This window comes from Mytilus californianus, unplaced genomic scaffold (genome assembly GCF_021869535.1).
Source record: "Mytilus californianus isolate M0D057914Y unplaced genomic scaffold, xbMytCali1.0.p SCAF_7, whole genome shotgun sequence".
In the NCBI taxonomy this organism is placed as follows: Eukaryota; Metazoa; Mollusca; class Bivalvia; order Mytilida; family Mytilidae; genus Mytilus; species Mytilus californianus.
This window is the reverse complement of record NW_026262723.1, coordinates 75923607-75941194: the sequence shown is the minus strand read 5'-3', so window position 1 is coordinate 75941194 and position 17588 is coordinate 75923607. Positions and strand designations below refer to the sequence as shown.

Here is a 17588-nt window from a genome sequence, read left to right as displayed (position 1 = left end):
ATTACAAAATAAACGATTTTTTTTCAGTAAATATTTGTGTTATACAATAAAATCAGGAATTGATAAACGTCAATAATGAACGAATGAAGTTGAAAATTAAGTTTATTAATATGTTATTGGTTACTATTTAAATGTTAAAACATTTTTTTTTTTTGATATACTTGATCAGAAGTCTCGATAAAAATAGGGGAGAAAGTACAAAGAGGGTGTTTAGGCTAAATCATTAGATCGAAGAAAGGTCAAACGAAAAAGATAAAATACATGTATGATAAAATAACCTTTAAGTTTCTTTATCAAACGTGACCTTTAAAAGTTAAAGTTGCTTTCACAATTTGATTGTATCTTTATGTCAGTTTTACCATTCGTATGTACTAAATTAAAACTATCAATTTTTCCTACCTATGGAAGACTTCCAATAAAATGAAAAAAATAATATTTAAATGAATGATCACAACCTGAATTTAAACTTCCACATTATTTCTTGCATCTTGATATCGAAGTAACCATTCTTGCATAAATGTACCAAAACTATTAAATTTTCATACAAGTTGAAGATATCTAAATATCATAGTTATGAATAAGCATTAGCATGCCTTATGAATGATTAGGTTTTCACATCTCTAAGTCAAACGAATCATTTACTACATGCAGTAGATGATTATTATACTAAAATTAGCAATTTCTTCCATACTGCTTAAAGATTTCCAATAAAATGAAGGTAATTTTTGAAATAAACTATATACAAACAAAAAAACTGGCATTGATATCATCTACAAAGTATATTACAAGGATACAAAACTCAAGATTTCCCTGACCTTTTTGCAAAGAAATATGAAACAGAATTAAGCTAACAATAAAAATCATTATCTGTATTCAAAGTAAAATTCAGCATTCTGGTGCATCAAAACTGTTGCAGATTTCGATTCCACGTGAAGAAATATTAGCTTGCAGTCAACTTGAAAATCATTTCTCGTTTTATTATTTAAATTTTTTTGATCAGATGCACCAAAATTTTTGCATTTCCATATTTGTTAAAGATATTGATCGAATTAGATAAAAGTACATTGAAGTGAATGAGGACATCATAAAAACTCTTTTTATTTAACATCAATATGTCATGATTTGTTCTTTCCCTGCAGTTGATGATTTCCAATAGATGAAGAAAAAATAAGCATACTATATGAGTGACAACAAGATTTAAATTTATTCGTCGCATTGTACATGTATGTTAACGTCAAATTAACCTTTTCAATGTAATGAAACTATAAGTTCTTCATACAATTAAAAGGGAATCCTAATTTATTTGATATAAACAGCAAAAAAAATTAGAATGACGTCATTAAAGAACCTTTTTACACGATTTTATGTATGTTTATGTCAAATTTATATGGTCTTGATTTATCAATTTTCTTACTGGTTAGATATTTCCTTTTATTTTTGAGATATGTTTACCTTACTTAATGACTAATGCAAATTTAAAATTATGAATTCACGTTATTTCTTTTATATTTATGTCCAATGCAACAATTTGATTGATTTTTAAAAAGTATGAATATTCACGTACCAAGTATTAACATTAAAAGTAAAGTCATAAGTTGAAGGACAGATGCTACCATGTCTAAATGTAAAAAGGCGTAGGAAAACAATATTTCGACAAATTATTAAACGGAAAACTAACGCTAATCTGTACCCCGTTTAACCCGAGTACGAACTCGAGTACTCCGTAAGTATGAGCTATTCCTGCTCCAATAGTAGCTGCATCCATCGTGTTTCTGGTCACCCGGTGATAAGTCTTTTACGCTGATAAGAAATAAACGAGAAAAGGAGGAAGTGGATATGTTAAATGAAATATGTCCATAAACATTTGAAATACAAATGTAGGTTGAAGCTTGTTTAAATTTCCAGGCAGGAACTCGCTATCAAATTAAAGAAAACATAACATGAAACACAATATTTGGAATAAATTATCAACTGGGAGAAATCTTATTCATATGCAAGTTTTGTTTAAGTCGCTAAAAAAGAAGTAGTAGGGTAAAATCCCCCTATATTTGTTTCATCCACAGGGTCAAAATCAAAAATTGTAAAAGCCAACTAAAAATTATATTTTATTAAAGAGCCTATATATTTTTCATTTTTATTTATTAGTATTTGCATGATGCTGCATGATTTTTTATGTGATAGTCGGTTAAAGAGCTCACCAGAGCTCATGTTTTGTCTGTTATTATGTATATATATATGCCGACTCTAAATAAAATTTACTTACTTACTTACTTACTTACTTACTTACTTATCATAAACTTAGATATCGCAATTTTACATGTTTCAATAAAATCAAACAGTTAATCAGCGCAACATGTTGCTGTTGAAGGCATTAATACAAAGTTTTTGTCGTATTTTGCATCGAAGGACATATCTTACCAAAATGAATTAATTTGTATTGAAAGACAATACATACATGTAGCTTTTACTACTTTTTTTTCGGTTTTGGAATACAGTATTCTTATACCTTTTTGGGTAGGTACTCAAAATTTGCCAATTCTCTCAATATTGCGGTTGTGGGCGATTTTCAGGAGTTTATGAGCCGCTTAGAAATAAGCCATTGTATTGGAACACTTTTAGAACCTTAAAGTTCAATTTTTGGGCTGTGATACCATGAATTTAAGTAAAGATTGAAAGACCGTTTGAAAAATGCCTTGATATGAAATAAATTCAGGGGAAATTGACCTTACTCCTTTGCAAAATTCACAATAGGAAAATTGAAGATGTCTCTAAGTTCACTTCATCAAAACGTTGGTGTAGGTCAAGTGTCTCTAAGTTCACTTCATCAATACGTTGGTGTAGGTCAAGTGTCTCTAAGTTCACTTCATCAATACGTTGGTGTAGATCAAGAACGAAGAACGTTCTGTTGCATCTGTATCATCTTCCATTTCGTGCTATAAGGAAAAGTTGCGATCGATATTAAAGTAAAACAGTAATTATTCAGAGGAATTGCACAGTTCTGTACAGCCGATGGTAAGGTTAAGTAATTATTAAAGTATTAGATTTCTTTGATTCTTATTTTATTTCCATTGCATATAATGTTTTATGAAATTTGCAATTCTTTATAATTTTTCATAAAAAAAAGGTTTACTGGTCAACGAGTACAATGCAGATATATGTACCAATATTAAAGACAACTTTCCACCTTTACGTCTATATGTGGCTTACATAGATGCCAGTGTATATCGTTTATATTTGTATGCTATGAGCGCGTTTTTCTGTAATAAGTCAGCCTACATTGACATTGTACCTTGCGTCTTTTCTGTACGTTCTAGTGTACTGTCTAATCAATATAGCGTGTTATACCTTTTACACTTCAAGGGGTGAAAGCGTCTAGAAACAAGTATAAGCTTTCTTGATAGCTTTGTCGGGCCCTTAAAAGAATACCTACGATCTTCAGAAAATCGGTTGCGTTCCTTGTCCAACATCCTTGCTTTCCATTTTTTTTCTATAAATATGGAGAAATGAAGGAATGCCGACGTAAAAATACTAAATTTTGACCCAACATTGACATGCATTTATTTATATAGTGTTCATTATTTTGTTTTTCTTTTGTTGTACTTATTCATGAAACTTAAGGTACTCACTTATGATCTTCTGTTTAAGTAAAAGTGAACAAATTTATTCCTTTACCTTTTTTTTTTATTTTTCTTTTGTGACCGCCTTAAAATGGAGCTATGCCTTAGAATTTAAGTAAAGATTGAAAGACCGTTTGAAAAATGCCTTGAAATAAAGTCAGGGGAAATTGACCTTACTCCTTTGCAAAATTCACTATGCCTTAGCGTAGAGCTAGTCGCCTTAAGCAGAACATTGTTTGCACTCTATCTTGAGACACAATATTTCCCTATTAAAAGGATTTGGACCTCAAACTAAGGAAACAGTGAATGCAGTCAGTAATCTACAATGGATTTCAATTTGTTTTAAGTTTACTTTATCATCGTAATGTTCTCGATCTGTGACAAACCATTTGTTAGGTTGAAGTACATTTCAAAAATTTTACGATAACTATTATGCCGAGAGCATTTCTTCATAATATATACAACCATTTTTACCTGGATATAAAGTTCGCTGAACTTTAAGCAAAGTAATTAAGTTAAAGGAGTACTTTTGGTTATTTTTGGCTTCGTAAGTGTTTATTCTCATTTCTGTCAAATTCAAATTTACAATTTAGTTTGTAAAGAACATTAAAAGTAAAGAAAGCCGTAAAATATAGGCCCATAATTATCCTAATGTGTTTACTACTGTTTTGTTAAAAGCTGAATTTTCATGTCATCGACATTTTTGCATTGCAAACAAAAAATATTCTTTATGACTTTCAGATAAGAATAATCGAAATTATTATATCCTTTGAGCTTTAAAAGTATTTTTAGAAAACGATTAGTTTTGACCCACTTATAAAACTGTTGTAAATTGAAACACCAATTTTTTGTAGGTTATGATAAGATCAGTAAATAAATTACTTTCAACGATGTGGTGTAAATGTACTAATGTATTTTTGTTTCCGGATAGTGGAATACCATTTCGTCATCCTAACATGCGTGATTGTTCTTATCATTACAAACTTCCCATTTTTTTTTTTATTATTGCAAATTCACAGTGCAAAAAAGTCATAGGACTGAAGGCCATATGGCAGATTGTGTATCCGGCGGTCACTATCAAAGAAGTATATTGGCCGAAGCGATTCGAGATTCCAAAGTTTGCTTTTGTTGGTTCTTTGTTTTTGTTTTTTGTTTTTTTGTTTTTTTGTTGTTTTTTTTTTGGGGGGGGGGAGTGAGGGGATTGGAAAACGGTTCATAACCTGTCATTTCAATTGAAGTGTTTAAGTGCCGTTTGAATGAAACATTGATACATAAATACCATTGCTCAAATATACTTCATAAATATATCATTGTTCAAAATATACCTCGCATTTACAAAAAAACGAAACAAGAACAACAGATCAGTATAATAATTTAACAAATAATTTTGAGGCAGTCCGGATTTCTCTATTCTGGATTACGTGGAGAGTAGAAAAATTGATTGATATTAAGGACAGGAAATACGATTGTATCTTTCCAAGGACCAACAATATGTTATGGTCAGAGATGATTTAATTTAGTATAATCAGTTTGTTATTTTCTTACTTGGTGTGATTAGGAGACCCCGAATGACAACTGAAGGGAAAGTCAGGCTTAAAGCAATAATAACTACGTTAGTCATTATAAATACGTTAAACCAAATGGCTGTTCAAACAAACAAAAAACCTGCAGGGTATCGTAGCTAATACATGTGTTTTTTCTAAAATAATCGCAGGATATGGACGAATTTCTCATAGCTCGTGAAAATTTTGGTATGTAGTATTTTTTCGCAAGTTAGACATCGTTATGGGTTTCGCAAAACCATCTCGAGTGACTAGTGTGAATATTTTGGATGTTTTAAGGTTTTTTTTAAATCTTTTCCAAACGAAAATATACACCAAGACACCCACCCGTATTGCTTTTCACAGACCAATCTATATTTGCCCCGTTTAATTTTTACTTTTACGTATTATTTAGGTTATTATAAGAAAGTGCAACACGCTTTCATTATTTGCATCGGGCAGTATGAATTTATCATTGATATTTCGTTCTTTGATTATAACATAAACAATAATTAACTTTTCTTACTCTTTTAACTTCGACGCTGATTCTATTTTTTCTACTAATTTGGGTCAACTACATGTAGTCCTACATGCATCTGTAGCATAAAATAATCTGGTATTATATGCAGCATAATGATTTATAATCGATCATCATCTGCAGAGTTAGTCACAAATAACCGTAGATGTATACTTCCCTTTTCTAATACAAATGTTAAGAATAAGAATACGAATATTTATTATTCCAATTAAGAGCCCTTGATGGGCATCATGACATTTATACGGTGTCTTCCTCGTATTCCCACTTTTTAAAAATCACTATTCCTTCTATTCCCACATGCAAATAACAATAGATGTTTTGATAAACAATTTGTTTTTATAGCAATCAAGGTCAATCAAAAATTCACCTAAGATTTACCTGTATTTCTTAAAAGGAAACATATTTCTTACACTGTTTAAGTATATTATTTAAAAAAAAACATTAATGCACTGTTTATTTGTAAAATGTTTTTTCTTCTTCAAAGAATTACCTTGTAGAATAATTCCGATAAACAGAATTAATATAAGATTAAAAAATCATTGAATTTGTAAACCTAAAAAATTGTCACCCTTACACATAAATTGATGATAGATAATATAAAAACAAACTTTCCTATCTTGCAAGATTTCCATGTACAACTAACACAAAACGAACCTACAAGTTTTACCAAAAAAAAAACGTTGATGAAATCAACATAGTGGGTATTTGGGCACGTGCTACCACATGTGACCCATTCTTGCTGACAGACGACAACACAGTTGGGGGTGTGTTAATCTTCAGTACTCAAAAGAATCTAACACATTAGCAGCATCAGATATCATATACTAGTATGGTAAAGGTACGTTTTACTCCTGTCTAAGCCTATTTTTCAAACTTTTCACATTTCACGCAATGGTTGACGGCGCACTGTATCCACTGGTACACAGTTTACCTCCAGCCAAGAGCGAACTAGTATACACAAGGTTCCTGACTTTACTCACAGATGTATGTCACCAACACCAACTACAACTTCAGCATACCACTATCTTCTTGGACTATGAAGTCGTCATCCGAAATGCAGCACAAGGAACAGGGATTCATGTGTCATACAAGAAAGACAACAAAATTCATCAACTAGTACGCTGTGCCGTTGTCCGTCCACTTGTACCTACTGCTGAGGTCGAAGATGTGCGGTATAATGCCCTAGCCGACATAGATCAGATTGATACTAACATCAACTATACGCCCTTTACAGACTATGTAACAAAATACTGATTGAACCTTTACACAACACAGGGACTGCGGACTACACATCATCTAAATGGATAGCAAAGCAGCGGAAGAAACATTCAAGCACCCACATACAAACATCTTTAAGCTCATAAAACTACTGAAACATGAGGAAGCTACGCCCTGACCATGATCCAGTATGCAGCCGGTTGGAAGAGAGTGGCCCAAAAACGAAAGTATGTCGAAATCAACAACAGATTAGAAGAGCTTAAGGTTAGACGCCGCTACCAGAATTTCATAACAGTACTGTTTGGTGATGCAGCCTCCCACCTTCTTCACGTTGAATAGATTAATAAACTTTGATAGACTTATAAACAGTGAATTTCTAATGTGTGTGCTACAATGTGTGACTTGTTTTAGGGCTGTTAACTTGTATTGTTTATTTCATATTATAATGCTTGTTTGTTTCTACTGTTTACTTTGTGTTATAAAAGAAATAAGATAATTTACTATGTTTGTTTCCATTTCTTTCATGTTTGTTCAAATTAAAAACACAGAATTCATACACATAAAAAATAACCTTTCACCTATCCAAAATCACTGGTCAATTAAAAGTTGATTAAACAATGTTTTCACAGTGTAAGTGTTATCCTTTGTTTGCACAAGTTTTCCTCCTATTCCGACATAAAAATTTTAACTTTTCTTACCGTTGATTTATAAAAAGTGGGAATAGGAGGAATGAACCATTTATACACACAAAACAATACACTATGATTTTGTAAAAAAAACAAAAACAAAAAAATACGTTGAAATGAAATATTAAATGTTCATATAGTTTCAAAGCTACATATATTTCTTCATCTTATTTAAATCATGTCATTTTATTCCAGGCAGTACCAGAACCATTAAATCATTACAATAATCATCGTTATTACGTATATTACTTTAAGTTTCGTCTAACATCTAGACATTTAATAACATAATTCCCTAAAAATTTTAGGACAGACACATTTTCATTTGTAAATAGGTACTAGCATCATTATTTCATGCAAAAATACTAAAATCTTCACAATTTTAGCATTTGTGCTAATTTTAAGACGGTTTTTGTCTAAAATGGAAGTGGCCGCACTTGTGTTCAGTTTTAATATTTAAATATATGTTGTATTTAATACATAACATATATAAATGTTGAGACGGAACACGAATGCGGCCACTTCCATTTTAGACAAAAAAACATCTGAAAAGTGACGTTTTATGGCATATTTGATAGATTTTTCATATTTAAGCTTGAATTTGAGTCTATTTGATGACCAAATCAGTTAAAATCTTTAACATAAACTAATTAAATCGACTGAAGTAGACACTTAATTGTATAAAAAATGACAAAAATCTTTCATCAGATGCACTTTGAATATTAGGACCTTCTCCTTTTGCCTCTTTTGAGAGATCTGAAAAAGTTATGACTAATATAACATTGTTTATCTCCTTGAAAAAATATTTCTCAATCATCACTGTATGCTGGACAACTAATAATAAAATTTTGTTCATCTTCAACCAAATTAAGGGATCATTTCTTACAAAGCCTCTGATCTCTTTCTATATATGTTAACCTTACGACCGAATCTGCCTTATTACCATCTTTTGCTACTAGGCAATATGCTTATCCCTCCAGAGCACATTAACATGTCGATTTTGATAAGAGTGCTTAAGATTTCTCTGTTCGTATGCTTTTTTTGTTGTTGTTGATTTTAGTTTTATTTCTTTACTTTGGATTGTCTCGTTTGTGTGTATTGTCTACTATATTTTCATTTTTGATGCGTTGGTTAAAATCTTGTATATGCTATACTGAATTGTATGATGAAGATTGCCGACTTTTTTGTTGTTTTGTGCGCATTAGATTTCATCTTTTTTCTGATGTTTATGTGTATGGAGACACTTCTTTACATGAAGTTATCTAAATCATCTTCTATATACTAGATTCACGACCAGGCAGCCAAATATCCGTGGTTTTTTTCTGGATTGTTTAAGTCACGATTTTGAAGATCCATTTATATATATATATATATATAGAGAGAGAGAGAGAGAGAGAGAGAGAGAGCGGAAAATTTTTCTTGCTACCATATTTACCGTAGCATGAATTATAAATCAGGTATCGGGCAAATAAATAAACGACATGTAATTGTTCACTAGAAAATATGCTTAGTACTCTTGTGGTAGAGTAGCATGTAGTATAACGTAATTAATAGAAATTATTACAAATACAGTAAGTTCTGAAGACAATCCCCAATGTTTTCAATTTATCTTTACATAATACGTATTCTAGTTTTTTTGTTCTCTTCCTTGTATTAGAAATAATTAATTCTTTATTATGAGCAAACAGTATGGTTATCTTTGAAGTAGAAAAATATTGTACACGTAAACTTCCCATTGACGATTTGATCGTGACTTAGTTATATGGAACTAATGGAGAAAATTAATATAGATTTCTTTTAAGCTGTATTAAACAACTCCTGTTAAATATACCACTGGCTCTCAGATAAAAATATCTCTAGCAAATTGAAGTGTCTGACGTTTCATTCAAATCATGACTACATGTATGAAAATGAAAAAAGTCGTCCTCATAAATTCGTTCTTAACATAGAAACAACATTTCTATTTGACTTACTATTGCTTACTTTGCTAAACTATTTCGACATTCTAAACTGATGTTTCACGTTGTATCATTATGTCTTTCTTGTAAAACGCAGCACATGTGATAACCGAAAGCCTACAAAATAAACATATATTATCGTGCTATAGTTTAGGGAAGTGCATTCTCTTGGTTAAACGGGTATTTGTAGAGAAAATGATTTAAATTTTTTTTTTTTAAAAGCATAATAATATGAAATTACTTTTCAGTTGTATAATTTCTCTACAAAACTGTTGTCGAAATTTCGAACTACGTGCAAGAACTGAAAAAAAAATGCTAATCCTATGAATTCAATTTTCGTGGATTTCGTGGGTATAGGCGAACCACGAATCTTAATGTTCAAACTAAAAACGAATCCACAGTTTTTGAAGTGGTATCATCACGCGTCCTTAATAATACATGTTTGAAACAAAATCATTATCCCGTCCTCTTTTCCTCGAATGTGACCACCTGATTTAGACTTACAATCGGGTTTGTACTTACATGAGCAACACGAAGGATCTGCTTACCCTTCCGGAGCATATGTCTAGTGAGATCACCCCCGGTTTTTGGTGGGGTTCGTGTTGCTCAGCCATTAGTTTTTTAAATTGGGTTTTTTGTACTGTTGTTTGTATTTTGGTCGTTTTTCTTTTTTAGCCATGGCTTTGTCTATAGATATAAGAAGATGTGGTATGAGTGCCAATGAGACAACTCTCCATCCAAGTCAAAATTTATAAAAGTAAACCATTATAGGTCACAGTACGGTCTTCAACACGGAGCCTTGGCTCACACCGAACAGTAAGCTATAAAGGGCCCCAAAAAATTACTAGTGTAAAACCATTCAAACGGGAAAACCAACGGTCTAATCTATATAAAAAACGAGAAACGAGAAACACTTATGAACCACATCAACAAACGACAACTACTGAACACCAGATTCCTGACTTAGGACAGGTGCAAACAAATGCATGTTTGTTTTCGACTTATGAGTTTGAATATCCCTTTGGTATCTTTAAATTCGCTTCTCTGTTATGTAACAGCATCTCTGACTTAAAATGAGTTTTTGTTATCTTTTTTGTTGTTGTTGTAATTGTCTAATTTCTTTTGGTCTTGCGAGTTTTTACAAGTTTATTTTCTGTTACGTACTGGAATAATGTTTCCCCTTATTACATATGAATGCCAAATAATAGTTGGTCTTGTACGATAGTATTGCAGTAAATTTTGAAAAATCTTATTAGGGGAAAGATAAATTACTACCAATACATTTGTATGTATTTCACATTGAATTGTAATCGAAAGTTTGAATTACAGGTAAAAAAAATAAAGTTTGCCGTCTCCAGATGATATATTCGGAAATTCCTTTACATGGTAAATAAATACAAAGTATCATTATGTGTCCCTGTTTTGTTTTGTTCCTTTGTTCCGATATAATGAAATTTAATTGTTTTTCTTGATAAAACTTCAGCAACTCACCGAGGTTAGAAAATATTAAAAAAAAGTTAACATGCTCCGCCACATTTTATTGTCTGTTTCTGTGTGTTGTTTTGTAGTAAGTACAGCTTCGAGTTTTTTAATATTAATTACAGATATACATTTTTGCAGCATAGATTCATGACCTATCGAAACTCGTGCGATGTAAAGTTTACATTGATATTCAATGTTTTGAAATAATTTATCCGAATACCAAATAACCGGTTATTAATAGTTCTATAATTGTTCGAAGGTTATGCAAATTGGTACGGGTTTTTTTTATGTTGTATTATTGAACATGATGATGACTTCTTTTGGTTCCTAAAGACTATAACTTTTTGAAATTACAGTGTTTCTTTGGCACTTGCCAGATTTATATCGAGTAAATAGTTGTTGGCTTAATTTAGTCTTTTCCTCCTGTTTCATCTATAGTTTTATTAATTAATAAGAGTTTTTCCCTTGCCTTTACAGAAGGATGACCATGGTACCTCCAAGAATGTAACAAAGACATATACAGACAACAATCATAACTCTACCTCATATAACGACTTATTTGCTAAATCTTACTCTCCATGGACTGGTTGGTCAAAGTGTAATCAACATTGCCAACAGACTAGAAAGCGGAAGTGTATATCTCCGAAGACTTGCGGAAGATCCCGAATTAAAGAAAAACGTAAATGTAAGCGCAAGAAAGGGAATTGTATTGTTACATCGTATAAAGTACATAACTCTACAGAAAAAAATAACAGACTTGTGGATAATTTATACGACTTATTTTACAACCCTTGGACTTCATGGAAAGCATGCAATAATAGATGCATTCGTAAACGACGTCGAATGTGCAAGACAACAATTTGTGAAGGTGGTTATTTAGAGGAAGAAAGGAAATGTGTACCAATCGGTGGCAAATGTAAAAAGTCACTGGTAATACAAGGCAAAACATCTCATAAAAATACGGGTACGTGTATAACGCAATCTAGTTTTAAAGTACACAATAAATCATTTAAAGATTTCACAACTTTTGTATTAGTCTTTTAGAGTAAAAATAGGTCAAGGTTAATATATAATGCTACCTCTCTTATAATACATGTAACAGATTCTTAATTCATGTATTTTCATTGTAAAGATATACACAGCAACGACAAATTTTACTAATAAGCTGTAGTTAAGGGTTCTGTGTAGTTATTTTTCAAATTTAGGTCGGACGCAAAACAATTTCCCGTGTTCATTAAAATCGACTGATTAAAATTTAATACTTGTACAAATGTATTAACATTGCAATACACACCCCAAAAACTGGTTTCCTACCACTGCTCAACTCTCTATTTTTTTTTTTTTCGATTTCACGAGTATAGGGTAAATAATTGGCGATTCATTTATCCGTTATAACATACTAAACATTATTATGAATATTTCATTCATCAATTAAAGACAAATAAATATCTAGAACAATATAATGATCTGGACTTCTCCCATCCGGCAATAAAACCCATGCCAAAGAGGGATGGTTCCGTTTGACTGTGTGGGAACTATTTATACGCACGTCCGGTCGGAACAGGAATGTTAAATCCGATGCCTCGTTTGGGGGGAATGCCACGTCGTATCCACGTTAAAGAACCTTTGCAACAATTCTTCGAATATACTTGTAAATTATGCATGTACTTGTTATTAAATTACTTTAAAAATAACAAAGTATAAGCAAATTGCAATGTATGAAACAATAACGTTCGCATAATACAACACTATGTGGATTTATATTGTTGACATACAACATTAGTTACACCGCTTAAAAATAAAATGCTCTCTGGAAATATAGTTATTGATTGAATGATTAGCGGCAAGAGTAAATAATGCATGTATGCGCTTAAATCACTTATTTAATTGATCTAAGACAATTTTTTTGGTACAACAAAAGCCATCAAGAAAATGTGTAGAAACTTTAATAGGGCTTCCAAACAAATATCAACACCATATTCCCAGAGGAAATAAACATAAAGGAGATCTTCTGGACATACTTCTGGTTAAATACAGACACGTGAATACACATTATAGATGTAACTTTATAAGAGTACCACAATAACCGATGCTAAGGACAGTTTTAACCTTGTATTAATAAGTTGGAACATTATACTTCTTCCTTTTAGATTTTTTTTTATAATGAGTTTCTTTTTATTTGGCACAGAAGGTTTTTTTCATGTTACACTTTATGACTTTTTTTTAAAAATAAAGATATGAAAGAATGAGAAATTTGATATGTTCACATGATTATTAAGTCTATCAAACACAACTTTATTTACTATTGAGGACTCTGATCTGGTTTTTATTTTTTTCATATTTCGATAGAAATAAATAAATTCGCGTATAGCTTCAAACTTGTTTGTAATAGAAATAAAGTTTTAGTTACAGAATATGTATTTTACTGTTTTATAGTGTCAACATCATCAGCTGACGGAACCTGCGGTATACGGCCTGCAATATCGAGGCGATCGCTAAGAATTGTTGGAGGAAGAGAAGCATATCCACATAGTTGGCCATGGCAGGTAATATCTATAACATTGGGTTATGTCACTCTTTAGCAAAGAACATACTGATTTTAAACAAACTCATCACATTTCCCACATTTTCTTGCCTTTTACATGTAACCATATTAATTGCGTTCTTATACATATCGTATGTTCATCTTTATTAGATGATATATGAGGTAATGTATTATTTTATGACCAGTTAAGAAAAGCATTTATCGAGTTACACGTAGAATCTAATTTTATTTTGTTAAGCGCTCTTCTAGTTAAAATCTGTCGGGATACGCTTGAGAGACATAATGCATAATAAAGACAAGGAAATACGTACAGTGTCTTTTTTAATGAATGAATGAAATTTGTTCCCTGCAGTACTACGAATTTGCAATAGACTTTGTTTAGTCCATTCATCGGTTCCATGCATGAAAAATGAATAAATCAAGACTGTTTCATAGTCTTTTCTACAAGCTCTACAAGTGCTATCATCTGTTACGTAAACTTTGATGATTTCCCGACATAAATGCTCAATGTATAAAGGTTTAAAGCGATTTTAAAATGTTTAACCATAAAAACAGGTAGAATTCTATTTCAAAAATGCAAGGGGAAGTGAAAACCTTAATTTGGAGAAAGACAACCAGCATTTTGCATAGCCGAAAGAAAGAAAAACAACAGTTTTCGAAACGTTTCATAAAAAAAACTCAGGAATTAAGCAACATGAATACCAACTGAAACAGGGAAGAACTCAGTTGCTCCATAAATTAAACAGTTCCTACTCCGCTTGTGGCTACCGTAAGGATACTGATGACATGTACAAATCTGGTGTTAAGTCACGATTAGGATGTCATCATAGGGAACTGTGGACCGGGTCATGACACAGCACACATAATCCGTGGTCATGACACAGCACACATAATCCGTGGTCATATGTGATGATATTTCTTTTACTAAAAATCTCATTTACTATACAACAAAACAATTACCTGGCAGATATGTGCTGCCAGTCAAATATTAATTAATTAAGTGGAAGTTACAAAGACATTTTACATAATTAAAAAGTTTCATACATGAACTTATATACCAGAATACTTGACACAAAGGATTGCCTTTTTAAAGCCTTCAAGTCAAACCTATTTTTTCCTTCCACGTAAATTACTGCAATTCTCAACCCGTAATGGGATTATGCTATTATCTTTGCATGCCAAGCAGTTTGATGTAACCTGTTTCAGACAAAATATTTTGCATAACTTACTTCATAAAAAGGTCAACTTGTCCTGAATATTTGTGTTACAGACATTTGAAACAAATGAGCTAGGATGTTCATGACAAATGAGAAACATCCAAAGCTGTTTTTATATCTGATGTGGTTATTCCAATTAAGAAGGCTAGACTATGACAGCGTGTTGTGGGAAGTTTAAGAGTGCTAAGTTATTCAGTAAATCATAAGTATAGATGATAACCAGCTACAAGATATATGTCTAAGAAGATATTAAAAGATGCTTGACCTTTTTTTAAATTAATATAGCAATACAAAGTATTATGCATACAAAAATAGAAACTGTTATAGTGTTTTGCACGCAAGAATAGTGTTTTACAGAACTGTACTGCTATAGTCTACAGAGTTAACATTCATTTTATATAAGACCATCTAATAAACATTTGTACTATACGGTGCAGTACAACATTATTCTGGAGCAGGTTCTTATGTTACGTTTTATTTTTGATAAAAGAATATATAATCAATTAAACGCTTTGAAAATATTTTCCTTTCGTGTAGAATGTACTTCTATATTTACAGGCCGAGATTTTGATAAAGAAGAGAAAACACTTCTGTGGAGGGACGTTAATTCATCCAAAATGGATATTAACAGCAGCACATTGCATTCCAAAAAAAGTGAAGCGACGGAAAATACGGGTTCGATTAGGTGAACATAACAGAAAAAGACGCGAAGGAACAGAAATAGAAACGAGGGTGGAAGAATTTTATCCATTTCCTAAGTTTGATTATAATGCTGTGATGCATGATATTGCATTAATTAAATTAGTGAAAGAAATTCCATTGACAAATGTGACGAACGTAGCATGCCTTCCTGATAAAAAATTCAAAATAAAACATGGTACCATGTGTACGACTGTAGGTTGGGGTCGACAAACAATTACCTCGATGAAAGGTAGTGACGCTTTACAAGAAGTGCAAGTACCAATTGTCAGAAAGAAAAAATGCAAAAAGGCATTTACTTTTCCTATCAATAACTCACAAATATGTGCAGGTTTCAAAAAGGGAACTAAAGACGCTTGTATTGGTGACAGCGGCGGCCCACTTATGTGTCCTGTCAAAAGAAAAAATGGCGACATTGTTTGGTATGTTACGGGTGTAACAAGTTATGGGGAAGGTTGTGGAGAAAAGGGCAAATATGGACTCTACACAAATGTGTCTAAATATTTAAAATGGATTCAGAAAAAAATGTCATCGTAGTGTTTTTTAGTTTAGCCGAGTTGCGAGTTGTCAGACTCGGATTATCATACAATTAATGAAGTCTGTCCGTCCGTTAATCAACATTTTGTGTTTGCCCATCTGATCCAAATGGCCAACGTAAGCTCTTTTGTCACTTTAAGTCTGTCGCATGTTCGCTTTTGAAATTATTTTTCTCTGAAACCACACGATTCATTGACATCAAAGTTGACCATACTTAATTAAGAGTTTGTAATTACAGAATCATTCCGATTATACTGCCACCCAAACACCATGCATAGTCGTGGTAGTTATACACTGATCATGATATTCATACACAACAATTAATCTTCGGATAGAGGACCATAATAGGTAGAGATGTAGGGTTAAGGTAACAACTAAACTGAAATTCTCGTACAACCTTGTTCGTAACAGACCTTTCACAGATTTTAAGCAGGTCGCCATATATTTCCCAAGTCGATGCATTACCGTAAGATTGTCAATGGTAGTATATAATAAGTTTGTACTGTGTACATGTAGTTTTCATATTTCCTTTATTTCCCGTCAATAAGTTTTTAAATCTTTCCTTGTGGCGTTATGTTTGGCCCTGTGAGTTTCTCATAAGGGCATATTGTACCATTTGACATACCATGTTATTGTTTACTTATTTATCTTTTTATTATCAGTTCTATTTATTTTCCTAGCAAATACTCCAAGTCTGTGTAGAGTATTACGCCTTCCACCCAGAAATGCTGATGAATAGAGGAACCACGGTTTGATCTAATTTTATTGAGGTCCTAATGCCAGATACGAGGAGACAAAATTTTCCCATCATGTAAATAAAAACAAATTTTACTCTTACTGACTCTTGTTGTTCGCAACTCGGCTAACGCACCTTTTGAACTTCAGGATATAAACAAAACACATGTACATTGTAAGTCAACAAATAATGAAAACTGTAACTAGTTTCTTTGTGCTTAAATAAGCGACCACACGTAATATGTACATCTTTTGCATTAATTTAGTATCCCCATCTCAAATGTCAAGATAATTATTCAAGTTTGCACCGTTTTATTTTTCTATCTTTATATTTTTTTAAAACTGAATATTTCTATTACTGTAAACAAGTTTTCTAGAATAATGTCTTTAAAAGAAAATCTTTTGGATTGTTTAAACAATAACATTTTCATTTCATTTTCATTTCATTTATTATCATAATTCAATACTAAACCAACATCAAACTACTCTAAGAAACACATTAAAACATAATGTTGGCGCAAAAACTTCTCATCACGAAATCTGTGCATTCGTTGCTTTCAATAACTGTCGGATCAATGCAGTGTAAATAGCTCCATACATTGTTTTCCAAAATATAAAATGAAAATAACGTAAATTATAGAGTGTATGCATTGATTTCACCAAAAGAGAATAGCCAAATCCATCTAAGGTCAACAAAAAATCATCGTATAATGGCAGCCAAAAAGAATATCGTTTAACATGAGATTAATTATGCCATTTTACATTTCTTCAAACAAAATCCGGCCTTCATTTACCTTTTGGTGACCATGTAGTTTAGA

The 17588-nt window shown here is 31.8% G+C and overlaps 1 protein-coding gene across 1 annotated transcript; it reads left to right on the top strand.

The window, feature by feature from the left end:
• Window positions 1–712: 712 nt before the first annotated feature.
• Window positions 713–17036, top strand: LOC127709524 (trypsin-like). The gene is made up of 4 exons (XM_052215129.1): window positions 713–718; window positions 11515–12001; window positions 13474–13583; window positions 15364–17036. The coding sequence occupies exons 1-4, from the start codon at window positions 713–715 to the stop codon at window positions 16033–16035; spliced, it is 1275 nt and encodes a 424-aa protein (XP_052071089.1). The 3' UTR covers window positions 16036–17036.
• The last annotated feature ends 552 nt before the right edge of the window (window positions 17037–17588 follow it).

Coding starts and splice junctions, on each gene's coding strand:
- LOC127709524 (XM_052215129.1), top strand. Junction 12,002..13,473: donor AACATCTCATAAAAATACGG/GTACGTGTATAA, acceptor ACTGTTTTATAG/TGTCAACATCATCAGCTGAC. Junction 13,584..15,363: donor CACATAGTTGGCCATGGCAG/GTAATATCTATA, acceptor TTACAGGCCGAG/ATTTTGATAAAGAAGAGAAA.